Source organism: Bombina bombina, chromosome 6 (genome assembly GCF_027579735.1).
Source record: "Bombina bombina isolate aBomBom1 chromosome 6, aBomBom1.pri, whole genome shotgun sequence".
Lineage (NCBI taxonomy): Eukaryota > Metazoa > Chordata > Amphibia > Anura > Bombinatoridae > Bombina > Bombina bombina.
In genome coordinates this window covers 1,132,673,026-1,132,699,161 of record NC_069504.1, presented here as the reverse complement: position 1 = coordinate 1,132,699,161, position 26,136 = coordinate 1,132,673,026, and the positions used below count along the sequence as shown (strand labels likewise).

The following is a 26,136-nucleotide window of genomic DNA, read 5'->3' as shown; positions in this document are numbered from 1 at the left end:
CTACAATTCCTTATCAGGTCCTGGTTAGTATCAGGCCTGTGGTTAGTTTGGTTGCTTTTCTTCGGAGCCTTAACTTTGTTCTTAAGGTTTTCTCCAGGTCCCGTTTGAGACTATGCATTCCCTAGATATTAAGCTGTTATCTGGGAAAGTTCTGTTTTTTCTGATATTCTGCTGCTCTGAGAGTTCCGGACTCTCCTCGTCCCAATTTTGGTTTTATTCCTAGGGTTTTTTTGCGGACAGAAGTTTTCTCAGGAAATTGTTGTTCCTTCTCTCTGTCCTATTCCTTCTTCTCATGAAGAACGTCTGTTGCACATATTAGATGTTGTGCGGGTCCTAAATATCTACCATCTCAGGATTTTTGTAGGTCTTCTGCATTGTTTGTTGTTTTTCTGGATAAACATAAATGCCGGAAATCTACTACCACTTCTCTTTTCTCTGTTTGCAAAGTGTTAATTATAGGGTTTATGAGCCTGCTGGACAGCAGCCTCCTGAGTGATTCTCAGCCCCCTCCACTAGGGCAGTGTTTTATTATTGAGCTGTCCAGAGAGAGGCCTCTGTAGAACAGTTTTTTCTAAATTCTATAAATTTGATTCTGTTGCCTTGGCTGGGTCTTCTTTTGGGACAAAGGTTTTTCAAGCAGTGGTGCCCTCTGTTTAGGTTACCTGTCTTGTCCCTCCCGTATTATCTGTGTCCTCTAGCTTGGGTATTGATTCCCAACAGTAATTGATGATGATCCGTGGACTCACAGTGTCATTAGAAAGAAAACAAAATTTATGCTTACCTGATAAATTTCTTGTTTTTTTTGTATGTTTTTTTTTAAATATAACTCATGTTGGGTTAGGGCACTTGAATAATTAGTGTACACCTGTCGCACTTACATTATGTGTGCAAACGTGTCAGGAATACACTAATTCTTCATGTGCGCTAACCCAAAATATTTTATATTTTGGTGCGTTATTTATTTATTAAATATTGAAAGATATTAATAATTATTGAATTCATTTTTATAGATGAACTAAACTATTCTAAATAAATACATAGGATATATATGTATTTTACATTATCTATAATAATTAATAATTATATTTTAATCAGTATTTTATATTTAATATTTCAATAACGTGCCTTAGATAACTAATTGTGTATCACCTAGATTACGAGTTTTGCGTTACGGTTTTAACGCTGAAAAAATGGCCATTTCAGTGTAAAAACCGTAACGCAGCCATTACAAGTCTTGTCTGTATAGCTAAACCGCAAACATTTTAGCCTGTAACGCAACGTCAATCCCACACTCAAAAAAATGAAGTTTTTACGTGGGATTTCCATAGTGCCGGTATTACAGGTTGTGTGGTGAGGCTAAAATGCTTGCGTTCCAGCCTATATTGACACGATCCCTTCCACTATCTGAGAGCAGTAGTTATGAGTTTTGCGCAACAAAATTATTACACAAAACTCATAACTAAAATGTTACAAAGTACGCTAACACCCATAAACTACCTATTAATCCCTAAACCGAGGCCCTTCCGCATCGCAAACAGTGTAATAAAGTTATTAACCCTTAATCTGCCACTCCCGACACCGCCTCCACTAAATAAGGTTATTAACCCCTAAACATCTGGCCTCCCACATCACCGCCACTAAATAAATCTATTAACCCCTAAACCGCCAGCCCCCCCACATCGCAAAAAACTAAAGTAAACTATTAACCCCTAAACCTAACAACCCCCTTAACTTTAAATTAAAATTACAATATCCCTATCTTAAAATAAAAACTTACCTGTGAAATTAAAAAAACCTAAGTTTAAACTAAGAATTAACCTAACAACTATTATACTAAAATTTAAAAAACTACCAATTAAATAAACTAAATTACACATTTTATAAAACCTAACACTACTACAAAAAATAAAAAATACTAAATTACAAAAATAGCAAACAAAATTATTTAAAATAAAAACAATTACACCTAATCTAATAGCCCTATAGAAATAAAAAAGCCCCCCCCCCCCAAAAAAAACAAACCAAAAAACTTTCCCTACAATAAACTACCAATAGCCCTTAAAAGGGCCTTTTGTAGGGCATTGCCCTGAAGAAATGAGCTCTTTTACCTGAAACAAAAATACAAAGACCCACCACCCAACCAACCCCCAAAATAAAAAAAAACAACAAAAACCTAAGCTAACCCATTGCCCTGAAAAGGGCATTTGTATGGGCATTGCCCTTAAAAGCGCATTTAGCTCTTTTGCATTGCCCTTAAAAGGACATTTAACTATTTTAAAAAAGCCCAAACCTTAATCTAAAAAAAAAAACCACCCAAAAAAAGTTTTAAAAAAAACCTAACACTAACCCCCGACAATCCACTTACAGTTTCTGAAGTCTTCATCCAGGCGGCGAGGTCTTCATCCATCCAGGCTGTGTCTTCTATCTTCTATCTTCATCCCGGCGGCGTCTTCTATCTTCATCCCGGCGTGGAGTGGGTCCATCCTTCAAGACATCCGGCGCGGCGTGTCCTCTTCATACGGTCGCCACCGTACACTGAATCTTCACTGCAAGGGAGCTTTTGAAATTCAAATCAGCCAATAGGATGAGAGCTACTGAAATCCTATTGGCTTTTCAAATCAGCCAATAGGATGAGAGCTACTGAAGTTCTATTGGCTATTCAAATCAGCCAATAGGATGAGGGCTACTGAAATTCTATTGGCTATTTAAATCAGCCAATAGAATTTCAGTAGCTCTCATCCAGTTGGCTGATTTGAACAGCCAATAGGATTTCTGTAGCATTTATCCTATTGGCTCATTTGAATTTCAAAAATCAAATCAGACAATAGGTATGCAAGGGACACCATTTTGAAAAGGCTCTCTTCATTTGCGCTAACCCGATGTGAGTTAAATTCAATTGTGCTCACGCAAACGCGTTTACTTTCAACTAATAATTCTCGCATAAATTTGTGCACTTGTAATCTAGCCATAGATATTTTATTTTTTTATTTTAAAGGCAACATTCACTTTTAAGAGTATTAATTAAGTGGAGAATTATGCATTTTAAAGTCTTTTTATGTCCATTTTTTTTTTTTTAGGTGAGATATTATAATGATAAGTGACAGTCAAACACGTTCATTATGTCTTCCAACCAAACATCTACTACATATGTTCTAAAATCTGCCCGGGCACATGTAAAATGAGACAGTTTCACTTTAAAATATATTTTCTTGAGATTTATATGTCTGTTCAATAGTAACTCACCAGATAAAAAAAATATAAAATTATCATAAGATTTTGTCTATGTTTGTTGTAATAATGTTTCCTTATTTTGTTCAGAGTAGAGGCCAGGCTATCAGGCTGTCACATTGTATTAGTGATTCCTAAACTGATGGAAGCCAAGAAATAAACAGAACGCCTTGGAACCACCCTAGAAATCAGAACATCTCACAGTATAGCTTTCAGGGAAGATTTAAGTTTTCTGCCACAACCCAGATGTCCTCTTTTTTTTAAGCCCCTTTTCGCCTCTGTTTATTTATTTCTGTGTGCTCTCTTGGCCTTCCCACAAGGCATAAGTGTCAGATTCTTTCATCATTGTCTGCCAGCGAGAAGCGCTTGTTGCATCGTAGAGTTGTGCATTGCTCAGCTTTGTCTGCTGCAAAACTGCCTGTCATGTCTTGGTGACTGTATCCAGGTCAGTAATGAGAATCTGACAATAAGTTAAAGCTCAAGTAGTAAATGTATCTTCTTACTTAAAGACACTAGAGTTCTTTACGCCCTTATACCTATCCAACGGGTTGTTCGGAGTATGATCAAAAAATGGTGCAAAAAAAAATAAAAATAATAAATAATAATTTATAGTCAAATCTACTTACATACATAGACATACTTACATAGCCATACTTACATACATAGACATACTTACATAGACATACTTACATATACATACTTTCTTACATAGACATACTTACTTACATAGACATACTTACTTACATAGACACTTACATAGACATACTTACATAGGCATACTTACATAGACAATTTCTTACATAGACATTTTTACATAGACATACTTACTTACATAGACATAATTACATAGACATACATACTTGCATGCACATACTTACATAGCTATACTTACTTACATAGCCATACTTACTTACATAGACATACTTACTTACATAAACATACTTACATAGACATACTTAACTAGACATACTTTCTTACATAGACATACTTACATAGACATACTTACTTACATAGACATACTTACTTACTTACATAGACAAGGCAAGAGACATGGGGGTAGTTTTACCAATTTCTGTCCGACATGATAGCCTGTAGCGTATCATGTCCGTCATTCATCGCTGAATGCCAACAGCATACGCTGTCCGCATTTAACATTGCACAAGCAGTTCACCAGAATAAAGGCGACAGTTTGATGCTCATCGCGCCATACTTGATGCGCATGTTTTTGGCATTTTTTTTTTTATAAATAAGGGCATCATATATGGATCCGCGGCAGCAATGTCTGGCGAGCGTATTGACGCCGGCTAATGCACCGAGATTGACGCTTTGATAAATATCCCCCACTGTCTTAAAAGTAAAACATGTGAAGAAGGACTTCAAGTACCAATCAATAGTTGGTCCAAAAACAAAGACGTCAATGAATCTTCAAGGCTAACGCTGATGCCAGAGAATAACCAAACAGTCACTGCAATATATAAAAAACAAGAAGGCGCACAATATCTCTATTCACGTGGAATAACAGGTCACACAGCATTAATAAATAAGTTGTAGCTGTTTGGGGATTTTTTGATGATTGCAAAGTTTATTTGAATATTTTGGCGCATCCTAAACAGTGGTTAGGGCCCATTGCTAGAATTCAGGATTTAACACAGAATAACACGTGAGAGATACCGGAGATAGATAGCTGGGGGGCTACTAACATACCCAGACTGCATTATTTGCACTGTGTCACGTGCGCTACCCTTGGGAGTATATTTCCTTGTGTGCATGTTGTGTGACCTGTTATTCCATGTGAATAGAGATATTGTGCCATTGAAGCTCCTCCTTGTTTTTATATATTGCATATGAAAAAATACTTAATTGACTTAATATGTATAGCATAGAGGAGAGAAGGGAAAGAGAGCTATATTATAGAGTCCTTTTAGAACGGTATATTATATCATTTAATATAGTTTAGGATTAAAGAGTGTTTAACAAAAAGAGTAATACTAAAAAAAAACACGGTATCAGAGACTAACAAGAATTAGCGGATGTGCGGAATTATTACATGTTTATTATTTTAATTACAATGTGTTTTACTCCAACAAAGAGTTTTCATTTTTAATTTCTTGGTATCACAGTGCATTGTAAAACATCTTTTGTCTTGTTTCTAAACCTTGTAATTCCTTTATTTTATTTAATGAAAAACATTTATTATCAACTAATTTGGTAATGCCATTGTCAGGGCATTTGCTAATATTCAAGCTTTGTTTCCCAATGATAAAGATTTAAAATAAAGGCTCTGCAGATTTACTACACTTTTAAGATATTCTTATTTGATATTCTTAAAAAAAATAAGTGCAATAAAGACAGTATATTTAACCCATAAACACCTAGATGTTCTAGCAGCCAACATATTAAAGCTTTGGTAGTATATAAATAATAATTACACAGTGGGAAATATATTCTTTACTTTAAAATAGTAGGGCAAATCTTCACCTTGACATATTTTCTGCTATTCAAATCTTTCTATAGAACTAATGTAACTTCTTAAAATGTATATTTCACTATATTGAATGTAACTTTCAATTTAGATAAAGTCACAATACAATATGAAAATTAGCATTCTCATAGACATTGCAATTGACATTTGAATGTTAATTTCCATATTTGTACAGTATTTTTTTTAAATCAATAATTTTATACATATAAGAATATTCAACATTTTATTTGTATAAATGTGCCAACACATTTGCTCATCTCTAATGCACAGATATTTTCTAATAAGCTGATCTTCTAGCACCTAAATAGTGCCTTTTCATTAACTGGCAGCCATCATTACATTTCTCATACTTTTAGCCTTATTTTTAATTGATCCCTCTCTACATATCTCAAAACAGAATGCACCTGTTATGGTTGATTATATATTTCCTACCTGTTCTATGTCACATTTTTGCATATATTGTGTATTATTATTGTTTTTGTATTTTATTGTACCCTATTGTATCAATGCAATGTTTTGTGGACCCAGGACATACTTGTATCCTTCCGGGTAAAATATTTTATAAATAAATACATTTTATAAATAAATAAATAAATAAAGCCATGGGTACTATATTATTTGAGAAGCATTTTTTCCCACAAAATCTGAGTTATTTTATTTCTTGTCTTTTCTTGTCAGTTCAGCTAACTATATGGCTTTATGAATACAAATATGCTAAGGAGCATTGATCAAACACCAGGGCTGTAAGGGTAGGGGGAACTTCATTTGAGTTACAGGTTAGGATTAATAAAAATGGGGCAGACAAGGGGCATATGTATGAAGGTCTGGCGGACCTGATCCGACACTGCGGATCAGGTCCGCCAGACCTCGCTGAATACGGCGAGTAATGCGCTCGCCGTATTCAGCATTGCACCAGCAGCTCACAAAGGCTGCTGGTGCAACGCCGCCCCCTGCAGACTCACGGCCAATAGGCCGCCAGCAGGGGGGTGTCAATCAACCCGATCGTACTTGATCGGGTTTATTTCCGGCGATGTTTGTCTGCCTGCTCAGAGCAGGCGGACAGGTTATGGAGCAGTGGTCTTTGTGACCGCTGCTTCATAACTGCTGTTTCTGGTGAGCCTTCAGGCTCGCCAGAAACACGGGGCATCAAGCTCCATACGGAGCTTGATACATATGCCCCAAGATGTCAGTAGAAAATATTCATAAATACAAGGGATTCAAGTTGAGTTTATTATAAGACCTGCCAAAGGGGTAGTTCAGTTTGAATTATGTTCACATATAAATATGATACTTTTTACACTATGATACCAGTTCCAATCCATTTTAATTTGTCGTAAACAAATTAAATTCAGCAAATATTTCTCTTCCTTTTATATGATATTTAGTCTATTAGAAATTTGAGTGATTGAATTATTCAGGTCCCATCAATTAAAAAACAAACAGACAAATTTATTTTACTTTTATTTGAATTGAGTAAACATGCAAAAATGATAAGAAACAGGCTTTTTTTCTGGATTTTGCATAGGGTTCCACATACCTACTGGAAGTTAATGCACAAGTAAAATATGTCTGTTTCAGTATTGAAGGCAACTGCCTAAAATATTTTTTTTCTTTCATTCAACGAGTAGTTTTCACGTATAAATATGTGTACTATTAACTTTATATGATTTTGTCCAATTTTATAATTGCCATTTTATAGACATCCAAAGACTTAATCGCAATCGTAACAAACACTCGATTGATAATATTGGGCCAGATTATAAGAGGTGCGCTAATGTTAGTGCAGGTTGTGATACACTAACAGTAGCATGCGACTAGATATGATAATTCCATGATAAAGTGCGTTTACCAGAAAAGATTTAGCGTGGCCGACATCACTCTAGCGCAATCTATACTTTCAATGGATATCGAGAAGGTGCTAACTTGCGCTCATATTGCAAGTTGAAAGTTAAGCTCAAGACTGAGCTAGAATATTCAGTGTGACTTGAGACCTGAAGTAAAGTGTAAGGGTTTAAAACAAAACACATTTAAAACACATTAAAATAAATTATTGCACACATATATACATTTTTTAATAAAAAATATATATAATTTAAATATTCATAAAAATGTATAGACATAAATATATATATATATATACACTTTTGAGCAATTTCCAGTCAACTACCTTAAAACATGCAATATAGGTTTTATTAATTTTGAATGTGTTTTTAAAATAAATACTTGACATTCCTATGTTCTTCACTTAGAAAAAAATGTACTTTTTATTTTTAAATAGATATTTCTATAAATATATTTATATCTATATAGGTATAGATATATATTTTACAAAAACATATTCATAGAAATATATATTTAAATATAAAAAGAACATTTTCTTCTATGTGAAGAACATAGGAATTTCAAGTATTCCTAACACCTTTGGGTTTATCGCAGTTTGCCTAGCGCAGTGTCGGGTAAGCATATAACTGATAGTTAACTAATAGTTTTTTGTTTAGTACGCTCTATAGAAATCTATGGGGATAAGAAGCAATATCCAAAGTCCTTAAGTTACCTTGGTCTTCCGCTTGCACAGTAACCATTTACTTTCAACTTCAAATACACTTCAAATACATGTGCTAATGTGGCCACAATCATTTTAAGCAGTTCGCTTAAAAGTTAGCGCACTGCTTGTAATCTGGCCCAAATTTACAAGTTTCATAGATTACAAAACATTTTAATAAATTAAAAAACAACTTTTTATGGTTGAGACAAAGTCATATGAGCACTTATGAAATGTATTTATGCAGTTGAAATAGATGTATCCTAAAATCCTGAAAAGAAACAGAAAAAGTGTTTTGTGATGGATTGGAATACTGATAGGGAGGGTCCTCAATGCCAGTTATCCAAAGCAACTACTTATAAAGTTAAATTGCAGTCCAGTTTAAGTGACGCTCACACTTAATTAGGCTCCTGGGAATCTATTCAATTGGTTATTGTTTTTTTCTATTTTCTGGGGTACTTTGTGGTTACATTTTATAAAGCTTACCATTTTTACACGTTAGTGTGATTATACTAATAGTGAGCGGCTGACTTGCTTTTTTTTGCGTATAACCTTTATCATTCATATAATAAGAGTTAATAATAATTAAGAGTTCTTTGTTAAATGCTCTTGCCTACGTATTGTTGTGTTCGGGGGGCTGGCTGCATGTCTTGGAGGAACAGACTACATTATCTCAAGCACTAAGCTCCCTTTTGTCTTGCATAATCCCTCTCCTCTCCATTTAGACATACTTATTTGGTTGCATTTTTAATTAATTTTTTCAAGCCGTGGCTCATATTTCAGTGATTTTTTTTTTCCTAAAGAGAAACAGATCAAACTCCAGGATGTCTCCTTTCAAACTGGAATTTGATCTAGAGATGGCCCTAGCTGAATCTGGCTATTGTTATTTGTTCAGTGTCCCCGGACAGACTAAAGCTGGCATATTGCACATGTGATGTCTGTCATTCCTCCCTAGAGAAAAGCATCACAAAAGTTAAGGTGACAGCTTCTGTCTTGAAATATGCCAACGTGCTAAATAAAAACTATCCATCAGAGGAATACAGTGTAGCATCTGCACACAGGCTGAACTTTTGGAATGATGCATCTGCTTACGGATTTTCTCTATTTATTTTCTTTTACAGCAATTGTACGCTGCCCAGCTTGCTGCAATGCAGGTGTCCCCAGGGGCCAAGTTACCGGGAATGTCCCAGAGTAATATGGGGGCAGCCGTGTCCCCCAACAGCCACCACAATGAGAAGAACACAAACAGCCCACCTCTGAAATCTAAGGTAATCATTATCTTCTAGATTCCTCAATGTAAATGAGAGCTTTACCCGTTTTGGGTGTCAGAGAACAATACAATTCTTGTTGTGACCCCTTTCTACGCACATTGCTATAGGTGATCAGTCCCTGACTTCTAACAGATTTTATACAATTACAATTCTAGGTGGCTTCTGATACATTTGTCAACCCCTAATTTAAATTGTTGTTGAAAATATACATTATTTTAGCCTTAAAACGAAGCACATAAAAATAATAAATAATGCACATGTACTTTATCATAACCTTTATCATAATGCTATATTATTTATTTTATGGAAACACCTAAGAGCCATACTCCTTATTATTGTACATGTGTTACAGAGCAGCATTTGGCAAGGATATGCTGAAAGTACAGTTGATACAGGGTTAAATGCTGCTCTTGTGTAAGTTAATACTCTAGGGGTGGCTGCTATCCATCCTATATATTTAGTGAACTCTAGATTATATTCTTTTTAACTCTTATTATCACAGACAACCTACTACTTTCTCTGTGCGCAATATGAGGATAGGTTGCTGTACTAGTACTGAGATTAGTAAATTGAGATGCAGAACACAGATGAGACACAGAACTTTTTAAACCCAAACATATCAAGGCAAAATAGCTGCATCTCAATACAACTTCATGTCACTAAAGCTCTGTATACGTGTTCCATATTTATAGATGGGTACAAAAAATGTTACAATATTCGCCATTACCTTTCACCAGTAAACATTTGATTATCCCCTTGGACGCATTTCAAAACATCGTAGCCCTCTCTCTGACAACAATGAGATTAAATTAGTCTACTTGCTCGGGATATATCTGCACTTAATTAACTGCATAAAGACAGGAAAGCAATACTTTCTTTGCTGTCACAGCAAGACCTTGATGGAAATGTGCCTTCTGCCTTCACGTGTCCTTTATATTGAGACTTGTGTCATTTGTCATTGTGACAGAAGCTTTGTAGCCCTGACAGTGAATTCCTGATATTTACTGTAACATCAAGAGGCCGGATTAAGAAATTGTTTAACAAAACATCAAGTGAGAGTCATTTACATCACTCTTGTTTACTAAACACATACACTAAGGTGCACATATTGCAACTCCCTTAGATTCCAGGCAAATAAATATGCTTTAGTATGAATGAGAGTATGAATTGCCACCTGTCTGAAAGGGTTAAATATAAAGCCTTTTTTTTGTTTTCCGCATGTCCTTGCTGAACTGCCACCCAGTGAAGCAGTGACAGAACCTGAATTTGCAAACTGCAAGAAAAAAGGATGGGCCACCAAAAAGGGGGACTTCTGAAAAAAGGCTATAAAATTGTACAGCGTGAGCCATGTGATGCATGCTGTTTTCAATCTGCTGTGTGCCGGTAGGAGGCTCGGAGTGAGAGAGAACGATAGAAACGATAATGCTGAGAAATGATAGACTAGTTGTGACCTCAGAGCTCAGTCTGGAAATCCAAGACATTGATTTCAGTTAGCATTCCTGCTGAGAAATCCGGCAGAGTTCAGCTGTAATAAAAGAACAGGATTGTGTTCTAATGGTGATGACGGATGACAGACACATCACTTTGCATGTTCCACACGGCAGAGCCAGAGAGAGTGAGACCAGAGATTAGAGAAAGGTCATCTGACCAATGTGTGTTAACTTGTCTCGTGTCCCCAAGCAACACTTAATAGTGAGAAGGTATGTCCAATATGGGCGTTGTAGTTTAATAGCTGAGGCTCAAATATTTAAAGTTATTTAAAGCATAATTTTTGTTCCAAAATGTTAAGATTGGCAGTTAAGTGTATTTTAAGCCATTTGATGTCATGAAGGATTTGCCACAAACTTAAGAATCCCAGCAACTGAGGTTTAGCTACTGCACTACAGTTTGCTAGAACCATATAAAATCTGTTATCTGCTGGATGAGTTAAAGAAAGACGTTCATTGAATGTCATGCTGCCAAAGTGATTACATATATTTTGAAATTTCGATAAAGGCATAAAATCCCTTTTAGACACATCCATCAAAGGTTGGAATGTCTTGATGGTTCTATTGATGTTTTCATTAAAGTAAAAGAGATGTGTTGACATTGAGTATAAATCATGATACAGTAGCCCATGGGAAACCTTTGACATTGTAAGATTCTATAGACACGGACTGGGGGTGAGTGCATTGCCGGAAGTCAGGCCATCTGCTGGCCACAGAATCTCCTGACATCCCCACTGCTTGGAGGGTGCCTAAACTTTAGCAATGATTGAAATGTGCTGAACTCCGTTAAATGTAGGTGCCTCCTTTGTGCTGCACAAAACTGGCATCTATTAAGTTAGACATCATTGAGGGACGTTTGGTAAAGTCTGTGTATGTAGGGCAGCTGTCACCTCCAGATGCTGTATTCATGAGAGCATTACCTCCATCTGCGCTTATATTATAGGATCTATGATGTATGTGATGCTGATCTGTGATAGCACTAGTAGTAAAACACCTGGTGCTGAGACCTAGTATACTATATATCTATATATATATATATATATATATATATATATAAATATATATATATGTATATATATATATATATATATATATATATATATATATATATATATATTATAGAGTATTACATAGATTTGTTTCACATCAGTATTCCATAAAAGAGAAAATACAATTTAAAAGCACAATTGAAAGTGCTGCTGATGTGCCAGAATGTTGGTTTTAGCACACATCCACATATGTTATAGTGCTGCAAACAGTCACATAAAATCACCCATGGATTAGAATTTACCTCAGTATTACTTGAGTTAGAATTTACCTCAGTATTACTTGAGTTAGAATTTACCCCAGTATTACTTGGATTAGAATATACCTCAATATTACTTGCATTAGAATATACATCAGTGTTACTTGGGTTAGAATTTACCTCAGTATTACTTGAGTTAGAATTTACCTCAGTATTGCTTGAGTTAGAATTTACCTCAGTATTACTTGGGTTAGAATTTACCTCAGTATTACTTGGGTTAAAATTTACCTCAGTATTACATGGCTTAGAATTTACCTCAGTATTACTTGGGTTAGAATTTACCTCAGTTTTACTTGGGTTAGAATTTACCTCAGTATTACTTGGGTTAGAATATACCTCAGTATTACTTAGGTTAGACTATACCTCAGTATTGCTTGGGTTAGACTATACCTCAGTATTACTTGGGTTAGAATTTACCTCAGTATTACTTGGGTTAGAATTTACCTCAGCATTACTTGGGTTAGAATATACCTCAGTATTACTTAGGTTAGAATATACCTCAGTATTACTTAGGTTAGACTATACTTCAGTATTACTTGGGTTAGAATTTACCTCAGTATTACTTGGGTTAGAATTTACCTCAGTATTACTTGGGTTAGAATTTACCTCAGTATTACTTGGGTTATAATATACCTCAGTATTACTTGGGTTAGAATTTACCTCAGTATTACTTGGGTTAGAATATACCTCAGTATTACTTGGGTTAGACTATACCTCAGTATTGCTTGGGTTAGACTATACCTCAGTATTGCTTGGGTTAGACTACACCTCAGTATTACTTGGGTTACATTATACCTCAGTATTGCTTGGGTTAGATTATACCTCAGTATTACTTGGGTTAGAATTTACCTCAGTATTACTTAGGTTAGACTATACCTCAGTATTACTTAGGTTAGACTATACCTCAGTATTGCTTGGGTTAGACTATACCTCAGTATTACTTGGGTTAGAATTTACCTCAGTATTACTTGGGCTAGAATTTACCTCAGCATTACTTGGGTTAGAATATACCTCAGTATTACTTAGGTTAGAATATACCTCAGTATTACTTAGGTTAGACTATACTTCAGTATTACTTGGGTTAGAATTTACCTCAGTATTACTTGGGTTAGAATTTACCTCAGTATTACTTGGGTTAGAATTTACCTCAGTATTACTTGGGTTATAATATACCTCAGTATTACTTGGGTTAGAATTTACCTCAGTATTACTTGGGTTAGAATATACCTCAGTATTACTTGGGTTAGACTATACCTCAGTATTGCTTGGGTTAGACTATACCTCAGTATTGCTTGGGTTAGACTACATCTCAGTATTGCTTGGGTTACATTATACCTCAGTATTGCTTGGGTTAGATTATACCTCAGTATTACTTGGGTTAGAATTTACCTCAGTATTACTTAGGTTAGACTATACCTCAGTATTACTTAGGTTAGACTATACCTCAGTATTGCTTGGGTTAGACTATACATCAGTATTGCTTGGGTTAGATTATACCTCAGTATTGCTTGGGTTAGACTATACCTCAGTATTGCTTGGGTTAGAATATACCTCAGTATTACTTGGGTTAGACTTTACATCAGTATTACTTAGGTTAGACTATACCTCAGTATTACTTAGGTTAGACTATACCTCAGTATTACTTAAGTTAGAATATACCTCAGTATTACTTAGGTTAGACTATACCTCAGTATTGCTTGGGTTAGAATATACCTCAGTATTGCTTGGGTTAGACTATACATCAGTATTGCTTGGTTTAGATTATACCTCAGTATTGCTTGGGTTAGACTATACCTCAGTATTGCTTGGGTTAGAATATACCTCAGTATTACTTGGGTTAGATTTTACCTCAGTATTACTTAGGTTAGACTATACCTCAGTATTACTTAGGTTAGACTATACCTCAGTATTACTTAAGTTAGAATATACCTCAGTATTACTTAGGTTAGACTATACCTCAGTATTGCTTGGGTTAGAATATACCTCAGTATTGTTTGGGTTAGAATATACATCAGTATTGCTTGGGTAAAAATATACCTCAGTATTGCTTGGGTTAGAATATACCTCAGTATTGCTTGGGTTAGATTATACCTCAGTATTGCTTGGTTTAGATTATACCTCAGTGTTGCTTGGGTTATACTATACCTCAGTATTGCTTGGGTTAGACTATACCTCAGTATTGCTTGGGTTAGACTATACCTCAGTATTGCTTGGGTTAGATTATACCTCAGTATTGCTTGGGTTATACTATACCTCAGTATTGCTTGAGTTAGACTATACCTCAGTATTGCTTGGGTTAGATTATACCTCAGTATTGCTTGGGTTAGACTATACCTCAGTATTACTTAGGTTAGACTATACCTCAGTATTGCTTGGGTTAGATTATACCTCCGTATTGCTTGGGTTAGACTATACCTCAGTATTGCTTGGGTTAGATTATACCTCAGTATTGCTTGGGTTAGACTATACCTTAGTATTGCTTGGGTTAGATTAAACCTCAGTATTGCTTGGGTTAGATTATACCTCAGTATTGCTTGGGTTAGACTATACCTCAGTATTACTTAGGTTAGACTATACCTCAGTATTGCTTGGGTTAGATTATACCTCAGTATTGCTTGGGTAAAAATATACCTCAGTATTGCTTGGGTTAGATTATACCTCAGTATTGCTTGGGTTAGACTATACCTTAGTATTGCTTGGGTTAGATTAAACCTCAGTATTGCTTGGGTTAGATTATACCTCAGTATTGCTTGGGTTAGACTATACCTCAGTATTGCTTGGGTTAGACTATACCTCAGTATTGCTTGGGTTAGAGTATACCTCAGTATTGCTTGGGTTAGACTATACCTTAGTATTACTTAAGTTAGAATATACCTCAGTATTGCTTGGGTTAGACTATACCTCAGTATTACTTAAGTTAGAATATACCTCAGTATTGCTTGGGTTAGACTATACCTCAGTATTGCTTGGGTTAGACTATACCTCAGTATTGCTTGGGTTAGACTATACCTCAGTATTGCTTGGGTTAGACTATACCTCAGTATTGCTTAAGTTAGAATATACCTCAGTATTGCTTGGGTTAGACTATACCACAGTATTGCTTGGGTTAGAATATACCTCAGTATTGCTTGGGTTAGAATATACCTCAGTATTGCTTGGGTTAGAATATACCTCAGTATTGCTTGGGTTAGAATATACCTCAGTATTGCTTGGGTTAGAATATACCTCAGTATTGCTTGGGTTAGATTATACCTCAGTATTGCTTGGGTTAGACTATACCTCAGTATTGCTTAAGTTAGAATATACCTCAGTATTGCTTGGGTTAGACTATACCTCAGTATTGCTTGGGTTAGACTATACCTCAGTATTGCTTAAGTTAGAATATACCTCAGTATTGCTTGGGTTAGATTATACCTCAGTATTGCTTAAGTTAGAATATACCTCAGTATTGCTTGGGTTAGATTATACCTCAGTATTGCTTGGGTTAGACTATACCTCAGTATTGCTTGGGTTAGACTATACCTCAGTATTACTTAGGTTAGACTATACCTCAGTATTGCTTGGGTTAGAATATACCTCAGTATTGCTTGGGTTAGACTATACCTCAGTATTGCTTGGGTTAGAATATACCTCAGTATTGCTTGGGTTAGATTATACCTCAGTATTGCTTGGGTTAGACTATACCTCAGTATTGCTTGGGTTAGATTATACCTCAGTATTGCTTGGGTTAGATTATACCTCAGTATTGCTTGGGTTAGATTATACCTCAGTATTGCTTAAGTTAGAATATACCTCAGTATTGCTTGGGTTAGAATATACCTCAGTATTGCTTGGGTTAGATTATACCTCAGTATTGCTTGGGTTAGAATATACCTCAGTATTGCTTGGGTTAGAATATACCTCAGTATTGCTTGGGTTAGATTATACCTCAGTATTGCTTGGGTTAGACTATACCTCAGTATTACTTAAACTAGACTATACCTCAGTATTACTTAAGCTAGACTATACCTCAGTATTGCTTGGGTTAGATTATACCTCAGTATTGCTTGGGTTAGAATGGCGACACAGTCTCTGTTTATATGTCACACAATGCACCAACTGTAAATGTAATTCCAGAAGAAATAACTGTTGTGCTTCTGAAGATTATAGCATTTTAGCTTGCTCGGCCTATTGACTTCACAATATGGATTTGTGAGCAAGTCGATGAGTGAGAATGTTTCATACACAGCAGAGACACTGCAGGTTGTGATGAGAATAGCTGCTGTCTCTGTGCTTTCCACAATATGCCCAGGTCTAGTATGGAAATAAGAAGAAATATAATTATATATAATTATTTATTCATCTGGTATTCTCGGATGTATAAACTTGCCACCAATATTACGTTAATGGATAGTTCTATTCTTTACAGACACACTATAATCTGTGATCCACGATATGATTCAGCAGTATTAGGTTTGCTTCTTGTGTAAGTAGCTCATCTTTATATAATATTGTTTTAGTATGCAGGGCTGGCTCACAACCTGTACGCCTCTTTAATGAGGTCCTAATGTGCTATGTTTGTAAGTGCTGCACTGAGCAGCTGTTTACAAGTGACTCGCATGCCGCAGTATAAACAACAAATGCAAGAATTAAACACATGATCTTACCTCTACAACATTTCTTCAAACAACCTACATTTACAAGAGTGCATTATTGCTAATCTGCACAAACTCATAATTCCCCCAAAAGTGTTATGTGATCAAGATAACTGTGTAATGCCAGAGTAGGGTATCATTTTCACAACATTTGTTTATGTTCTGCATGGCAAGATGCCAGTGTTGTCTGTAAAGGTTACTTTTATCCCATTTGGTGTGTGTTTGCTTACGGCTGGATAACCAATGTCCTATCTCATCCTATAAATAAAGCTATTATAAAGTTTACTAGAACAATAGAATACAAGGTAGAGTATAAGAATACAATTAATGCAGAAAATATTATTTAAAACTGTCTTCCTTTTAAAGGGATTTTTTCGCTTCAGTTAGCTTCAGAAGGAATGACCTGTATTCCAGAAGTATTTCAGTTGGCTGCTGAACCAATCGGTAGCTTCACAAGCATATTAACACTCATCTCACAAAAAGACGGGAATAGGGCACAAGGGGCTACCAGACAGGGAGGGGGCTTGCACACAACACCCTGTGACTCATGAAATGACGCATTTAGCTGTATAAAGATGTTGTAGAGTTGTGGTGATGATACAATTAACTCACCCGGAAGCGCTGGATGAAGACTTGTGATAAACTTTCTCTCCTATTAGCTGATGTCAAGGTCACAGGCAATAGAGAGTTTATATTATGTGCCAGATTTATTCCCACAGCTCATGAAAATGCTGTCTAGAAGAATAGACTGGGATTAGCCCAGACCAGTGAAGCTTGCTCACATTAAGACGTCTGGTGATTATCACTTTATGGTTCTGCAGTGGGGCAGCTAAGTGCCAGCAGAGCTATTTACAAAGACAGTCTCTCACCTGTATGTGTATTACCTTACAAAACTAACACTGAGTATAAGTTATAAAACATTTTACCTGCTCCATTACCATATTTCACATTTAAGACTAAGAAGAGACAGAAAATCAAATACATTCTGCGCAGCAAAATAAATGACAAAACCCTGCTCTGCTATTTAACATAGAAGGAAATTTCTCAAAGATTGTACATTTTAAATGATTAAAACATATTGCTTTGATTTAAATTAGGTGCTATGAAATCGAGAGTGTTTTTTTTTTATTATTTGCTTGTTTTATTTTATATCCATTTTTGCCTATAAATCAATTCTGAAATATGACTCTATTACTAATTAGTAAGTTGACAAAATTAGAGAATTGATTTCTTAATGAAATCAGGTTAATTAAAAGCCATTTCATTTTTTTCTAATCAATGGTGAGTACTTTTTCTGCTTTGTTCAGAAAAAGCTAATGACTGGCTACAAACTCTCACTCCTGTCACTGAGTTGTTATATACATCAGGGCTAAATAAATGCTGGTTCTCTTATAATAATCAGTGTAAAACACATAACACTGCTGCAGGATCTCCAGTTATATACATACAGCACAGAGACGGCACACTCTCACTCCTGTCACTGAGTTGTTATATACATCAGGGCTAAATAAATGCCATGAATAAATGCTGGTTCTCTTATAATAATCAGTGTAAAACACATAACACTGCTGCAGGATCTCCAGTTATATATATATATACAGCACAGAGACGGTACACTCTCACTCCTGTCACTGAGTTGTTATATATATACAGCACAGAGACGGCACACTCTCACTCCTGTCACTGAGTTGTTATATACATCAGGGCTAAATAAATGCCATGAATAAATGCTGGTTCTCTTATAATAATCAGTGTAAAACACATAACACTGCTGCAGGATCTCCAGTTATATATACATACATACAGCACAGAGACGGCACACTCTCACTCCTGTCACTGAGTTGTTATATATATATACAGCACAGAGACGGTACACTCTCACTCCTGTCACTGAGTTGTTATATATATATACAGCACAGAGACGGTACACTCTCACTCCTGTCACTGAGTTGTTATATATATATACAGCACAGAGACGGTACACTCTCACTCCTGTCACTGAGTTGTTATATACATCAGGGCTAAATAAATGCTGGTTCTCTTATAATAATCAGTGTAAAACACATAACACTGCTGCAGGATCTCCAGTTATATATATACAGCACAGAGACGGCACACTCTCACTCCTGTCACTGAGTTGTTATATACATCAGGGCTAAATAAATGCCATGAATAAATGCTGGTTCTCTTATAATAATCAGTGTAAAACACATAACACTGCTGCAGGATCTCCAGTTACATATATATATATACAGCACAGAGACGGTACACTCTCACTTGACATTAACTATCCCAGTACCGGGGTGCAGAGAAGGTATAATATGTAATCCAAGTTGCACTCTCTTTATTCTGTGATGGTTTAGAAGGGGTTAAAGTGATGGCAAATGTCAAACTTTAAGAATGTTGCAATAAAAAATATATTAGTGCACAAGCAAAACTGCATAATTATGTATTATTATATTTTATGATAAGAGATTTATAATTCTTCTTGGTATCTTCTGTTCCCCACTCCCCTTCATTTCCTCTTTTTACCCACTCAAGGGCTTTCAGAGAACTGGTCTTCAGGAGTATCATATGACACACACACTGATTGGATGTTTATTGGAATTGCCATGACACTGATTGTATGACATTGTAATAGAAGCATTACTATAGGCATGGATTTAACCCTTTTCATGGATATAAAAAAAAAAGTACACATATACATTTTTACTGGCAAAGATTACATATATGGCATTTGATTAGCTAAAGTTTGCCATAACTTTAAAGGGACATTAAACCCCCCAAAAATATTTCATGATTCAGATAGAGAAACCAATTTTAAACAACATCCCAATTTACTTCTATTACCTAATTTGCTTCATTCTTTAGATATCCTTTGATGAAAAACCGCAATGCACATGGTTGAGCCAATCACACAATGCATCTATGTGCAGCCACCAATCAGCTGCTACTAAGCCTATCTAGATATGCCTTTCAGCAAAGGATATCAAGAGAATTAAGAAAATAAGATAATAGAAGTAAATTAGAAAGATGTTTAAAATTGCATGCTCTATCTAAATCATGGAAGAAAAAATTTGGGTTTCATGTCCCTTTAAGAAGGGGTTAAAACCTTCACAAAATAACAAAAAAGGGGTTAAAACATCACAAAATAAAAAAGTTTGCTGCGAGTGCAACTTGTTTTTGGATTTTTTTATATACCGTATATAAATGTAGATCAGTGCTCTCCACAGAACATTTTGCCAGCTGAGTGGCATTATGAAGTAGCCAGGAGCAGTGTAATATTTTGTACCATTATATCATTTTCTGCTATCAATAGCGTAAGTTAATTACATCATTTAACATAAATATATTTAATGATAATTTATACAATAAAAATGTAAAATTTTTTATATTAGCTAATTTTAACTTAATATTGGCTAAAGTTTGGGGGAGAACACTGCATATATATATATATATATATATATATATATATATATATATATACATATATATATATATATATATATATATATACTGTATATGTATTTGTGTTAATAATTAATTAATCCAAAAATGTCTGCATTTACACTAATCTATTATTTGCATTGTCTTTTTTTATTCAGTTTTTGGAATTGTTGGCAATATTTAACCCCCTTGCCTGCTAGAGAGGGCTGTTATACAGTATGTGCAACCTTACCTAATTGTAGGCTCTTTGGCTAGTTTATTGTGTGCATCACAGCTTTGTAGGATGTCATTTAATATTTGTATGACATGGGCCTGAATTGGTCCTCATACGTATTCTCTATAAAAAAGGAACAAAATCAAGACTTTGGTTACTAGAGCTGAATCTTGTGACATTGCAGTCATATTATTCAAAGTTAATAGAAATTACATTATTTGCCCTTCAAGTCATCACATTTCATCTTGTAGAGACTGATTCGTATTCACAGCGCTGATATTTCTAATACGAGTGTTACCCTGTGAGCTTTTGTGACTTGCCATCACTTTAGATTTTCATTAGGGATATATTACCGGAGGGTTCGAGATACTGTCAGAGCCTCCTTGGGTTAGGTCAGGATTTTTCCATCCTATCCTCTAGCAGTCAGATTACGTTTTGAGAATGACCAACAGATTAGCAAATGTGCCTAATATGCATCTGATTGCAGAATATTCTATATAGCCTCATAGCATCTCTCTGTTGGGGGTGACTTGAAGTAAAATGACAAAATCCTCTTGCGGAAAGAAATATACACTGACCCTTTGGAATGAAATAGCAGAACCGGCTTTTGAATGCCTAGAATATTGCAATCAAATGTGGTTTTGGATTACAGTGTGCAGAGATTTGCAGATTGTAGAATTTACAGATATATATTTCAAACTATATACAATGTAGGGTTTATCACCTGTATACAAGTCAAATAGGATCCTAGCACTTATATCCTCCAAGCGTCTCCTGCCCACCTTGAGCTACAAACTGAAAGTCCTGTTTGCTGTATTTATCTGATACTATAGAGATTCCAGCTACCAGATAAACCAGGGATGTGTACATTTAAGTCATCGGGTCCCACAGAGAAGCTAGGATTTCATTATCTCTCTGCATGTGGTATAAACATTGTATCTTGCCTGATTATCGCACTAGTCTTTATGCAGTAAGATAGTGAAACTCTGCTTTGGTTCAGGGCCATGAGAGGGTGTTTGAAGCTTTTTTTTAGCATATTCATGACATTGAAAATCGTCTCTTTTTATTCTGTCACATTCTGTGCTCACATTTTACTGCAACCTCCTGCAAGTTGTAAGTTTCAAACAGACCCCACAACTTAACTAATATTGTATTGTATTGAGCCTTTTAAAGAGTTAAGATACAAAAACGCTGTGCAAATGTGATACATTAGCTGCCCCAATCTGAGGGACAGTTGTTAATCCTGGGTTGAGTCCCTTTGGAACTGAACCATCACCAACTAGGGACTCCCCACCCTCAGTCTCACAAGAGCATGACATAGCCTGCTTGACTCACAAATGATAACATTACTGAGTAATATTTTACTCTCCTCTGCTGAGTATTTCTGCCCTCTCATGGTTTGTCAAACCCTAAGAAATTATTTCTGATTCATGTTTTATTTATTTTTTCCATAGGATGATGTGGCCCAGCCATTAAATCTTTCAGCCAAACCCAAGACATCTGACAGTAAATCACCCACGTCCCCCACGTCGCCGCATATCCCAGCTGTACGGAACAGCAGCAGTGGAAGCTCTCACAAATCCTCCATCTCCTCTACATTAGCAAGTCCCTCCGTTAGAGTCAGCACTATAGGTAAGTCCTGTACCCGCAGTGACAACATCCAAACTCACCATAAAGCCGGAGTGATGTGCATCTTTCAGGAACCACATTATGTTCCATGTTACAGTAGAGATTTCCATTCGAAAACAATAAGTCCCCCGGGAACATCTTTTATATGGTTCACTTTAAACAGGAACAGCAACAAATATAAAATTACAAGTTGATCTGTTTCACCTATGTTATGCACTAGCTTCTATACATTATTTTACTTCTGCTTTATGTGCATATAATGTTACATGAAGTTTAAAGGGAAATGAAACACACATTTTTTTGTTCATGATTTAGAAAGAACATGCAATTTTTAAACAACTTTCCAATTTACTTCTATTATCTAATTTGCTTATTTCTCTTGATATCCTTTGTTGAAAATCATATCTAAATAGGCTCAGTAGCTGCTGATTGGTGGCTGCACATAGATGCCTTGTGTGATTGGCTCAACCATCTACATTGCTATTTTATCAACAAAGGATATCTAAAGAACTAAGTGCATTATACTGTATAACAGAAGTAAATTGGAATGTTGTTTAAAATTGTATTCTCTATATGAATCGTGAAGGAACATTTTTGGGTTTCATGTCCCTTTAAGATTGTAGGACAAGTATGTAATCAGCAAGAGTATATTGGCTGAATAGGCAATCAGCGTAGAAGATTTTAGAATTTTTATTGATAGAACGTAATTTAGGCATTTCCTAACTTTTGCAAAAACTTAAAAATTGGTGTTTAAAAAGTGTTTTTGCCATTATGTATATAACATAAGAGGAATACCTCAATATTAAACAAAATATTTTCAGTTTGTCTTTATTCTAATATGAGGATCCGGATATGTTTCTATTGTCAGTATACGGAACACAATTTACCTTTAAAGGGACATAATGGTCAGTGATTCAGTGGCATACATGCATATGCTGCTCATGCTCCATTCACCAGTATACAAGCAATGCTACTACTAAGAGTGCTAGCAATGATGTGTATCATATGAGTAATGATTACATTTAAAGGGACAGTCTTATCAAACGTAAACTTTCATGATAGGGCATGCAATTTTATCATCAAATTTGCTTTGTTCGTTTGGTATTCTTTGTTGAAAGCTAAACCTAGGTAGGCTCTTATGCTAATTTCTAAGCCCTTGAAGACCGCCTCTTATCTCACTGGATTTTGACAGTTTTTCACTGCTAGACAGCGCTTGTTCATCAGTGCCATATAGATAACATTGTGCTCACGCCCGTGGAGTTACTTATGAGAGGGCACTGATTGGCTAAAATGCAAGTCTGTAAATAGAATAGAGAAATGTAAATATATTTAACTCTATATTAAACTTATATTATAAACACAAGGAATTATGGATAATTAAAAATGCACATTATTCGTTTGCTAATCATTTTTTTGTTTGGTTGGTGAGTGTTTGTCAGAACACAAGATGTTAGTGTTCTTCCTCATGCAAATAAACTGTACAAAGCATAAAACATTCACGCAATAACGATAAAGAGTTGTTAATGTTGTGTAATACAGAGGTTTTATAAGCGCATGATATATACATTCAGGTAATACAAAGTGTTTGTGCTGTGCACGAGAGGAACAGGCGCAAATCGTCCTCTCTGCCTGAACCGTGGAACATATGGAGTTACATTGTTTCTGTTACACAAACAAACCAACCCATCAGACGTCCCTTCTGCCCGCGTTGCACAGTGATCTGTTTACTGATTTTAGTAACAATGTTTAGGAACAGCAGTTACATTGTAATTCATGATCATATTGTAAAGGCATTTGTAAATGATGGGATCCAGCCACTAGCACGCAGCTTGTACATAGCTCTGCAACAACTCATCGTGTGCTGTAAATTTGCTTCAGATACAGCATACAATTTTAAACAACTTTCCAAATGACTTGTATTATCACATTTTCATTGTTCACTTGGTATCCTTTGTTGAAAAGCTGGGAAGTAAGCTTAGGAGCGTGCACTATAAGGCAACAGCTATGCAAGAATGTAATGCATTAGCAAGAGCACTACATGGCAGCACTTTTACATGCTCCCGACGTGCACGTTACATACCTAGGCATCATTTCAACAAACACTACCATGAAAATGGAGTAAATTTGATAAAAGTAGAAAATTGGAATCTTTAAAAAAACAACTGTATGCTCTCTGAATCACAAAATATTGTTTTGTGTGTTTCATGTCCATTTCATGTGTTGCTAATGGCTTATTATACCAGCAGAAGTGTATAAAATGTATGAGAATTTGCTCTGGTTGGTTTATTTTTGTTTATGAAAGAGCTGGTTTTGTTCTTTGCAACCACCACCCATTACAATGGGCTGAGCTTGTAGAGGTCATACCCCTTTATCTTTTCACTGTCTGTAAACAATTTAAAGGGACAGTCAAGTCCAAAAAAACCTTTCATGATTCAAATAGGGGATGTCATTTTAAACAACTTTCCAATTTAGTTTTATCACCAATTTTTCTTTGTTCTCTTGGTATTCTTAGTTGGAAGCTAAACCTAGGAGGTTCACATGCTAATTTCTTAGACCCTGAAGGCTGCCTCTAATCCAAATGCATTTTGATAATTTTTCACCACTAGAGGTCATTAGTTCACGTGTTTCATATAGATAACATTGAGCTCATGCACGTGAATTTACCATGGAGACAGCTCTGATTGGCTAAAATGCAAGTCTGTCAAAAGAACTGAAATAAGGGAGCAGTCTGCTGAGGCTTAGATACAAGGTAATTACAGAGGTAAAATGTGTATAATTATAACTGTGTTGGTTATGCAAAACTGGGTAATTGGTAATTAAGGGATTATCTATCTTTTAAACAACAAAAATTCTGGTGTTGACTGTCCCTTTAATACACTCCATCAAGTAGAATGGATAAATGGGAACAAATTAAAGGGGAGAAAAAAATTACAGTACACTGTCCCTTTAAAGTGTCACTTTGTTTATATATAAACTTCTACATGATACTTGGTCATGTTTAAAGGGACATTGCAATGGAAATATGACTTGTTCTATACCAGTATGACATATTATTGCAAGCTAGTCGATCGTCAATAGTTAAACAAATGTACATGTGTGCATATCAGTTTTGAATGAACACATATTTGCAGTATAGTTATATTACCAAAAATGCTTATAGTAAAAGTTATTACTGCATCAGCAGCATACTGATATATGCTGCATATGCCCTGTGTGTTGCAAACAAACACCACCAATGCTCAGAGATCTAGCGCTGATGGGTATATTGTCAGTGATGCCTGAAATTGGACTATTTGACCCTTTAAGGCCTGATACGTTTTCTGCAGACATGTGTATACATGTGTACAAAGTATATAAATATGTAGTAAACTACCCACTCAGCACATATTTATAAGCATAATGAGGCTGGGGATATTTGGGAATCATAATGCATAAATTCTGTTGTTTAATATTTAGTAAATGGCGGTTAGATTGTGCACAATATGTTCATTTCGAAGTGAAATACCTTTTTTGTAAATATCGATAAGGCCGTCTCACTTAGGAGTTGCTTTGAATTGTAATTTCTTCTCAATTAAATGAAATATGTCCGACTGAGTATAACAGCAATACTATAGATCTCTTCATGTGCTCTGTCCGTGGTACTGAGAGGAAGTTGCAAAGCCCAGCTCTGCTCCATTTAGTTCCATTGGTTTATCTGCCCTTAACGCTCGTACTAATGTGTACACCAACTCCTCGACCTAGTTCCCTGAGTTTGTCGCACAACTCACAAAGCTCTTAGAGAGGAGAGAAGATTAATTTCCCTTCTTAAAGATTTAATTCATTTCTGCTCTGAATATCCTAATGCCAGCTATTCTGTGCATGTTGTAAAACTTGGAGACATAAAAACCTTCCAGCAG

The 26,136-nt window shown here is 35.6% G+C and overlaps 1 protein-coding gene across 4 annotated transcripts in view; it reads left to right on the top strand.

Annotated features, from left to right (window-relative positions):
• The window catches only part of SOX5 (SRY-box transcription factor 5), a 488,205-nt gene that overhangs the window by 421,442 nt on the left and 40,627 nt on the right, over positions 1-26,136 (top strand). For all 4 annotated transcript variants that reach the window (XM_053719111.1, XM_053719110.1, XM_053719112.1 and 1 more), the window contains 2 exons: positions 9,374-9,520; positions 22,066-22,243. In XM_053719111.1, the coding sequence (XP_053575086.1) occupies positions 9,374-9,520; positions 22,066-22,243 (325 nt within the window). The remainder of the gene's footprint in view (positions 1-9,373; positions 9,521-22,065; positions 22,244-26,136) is intronic.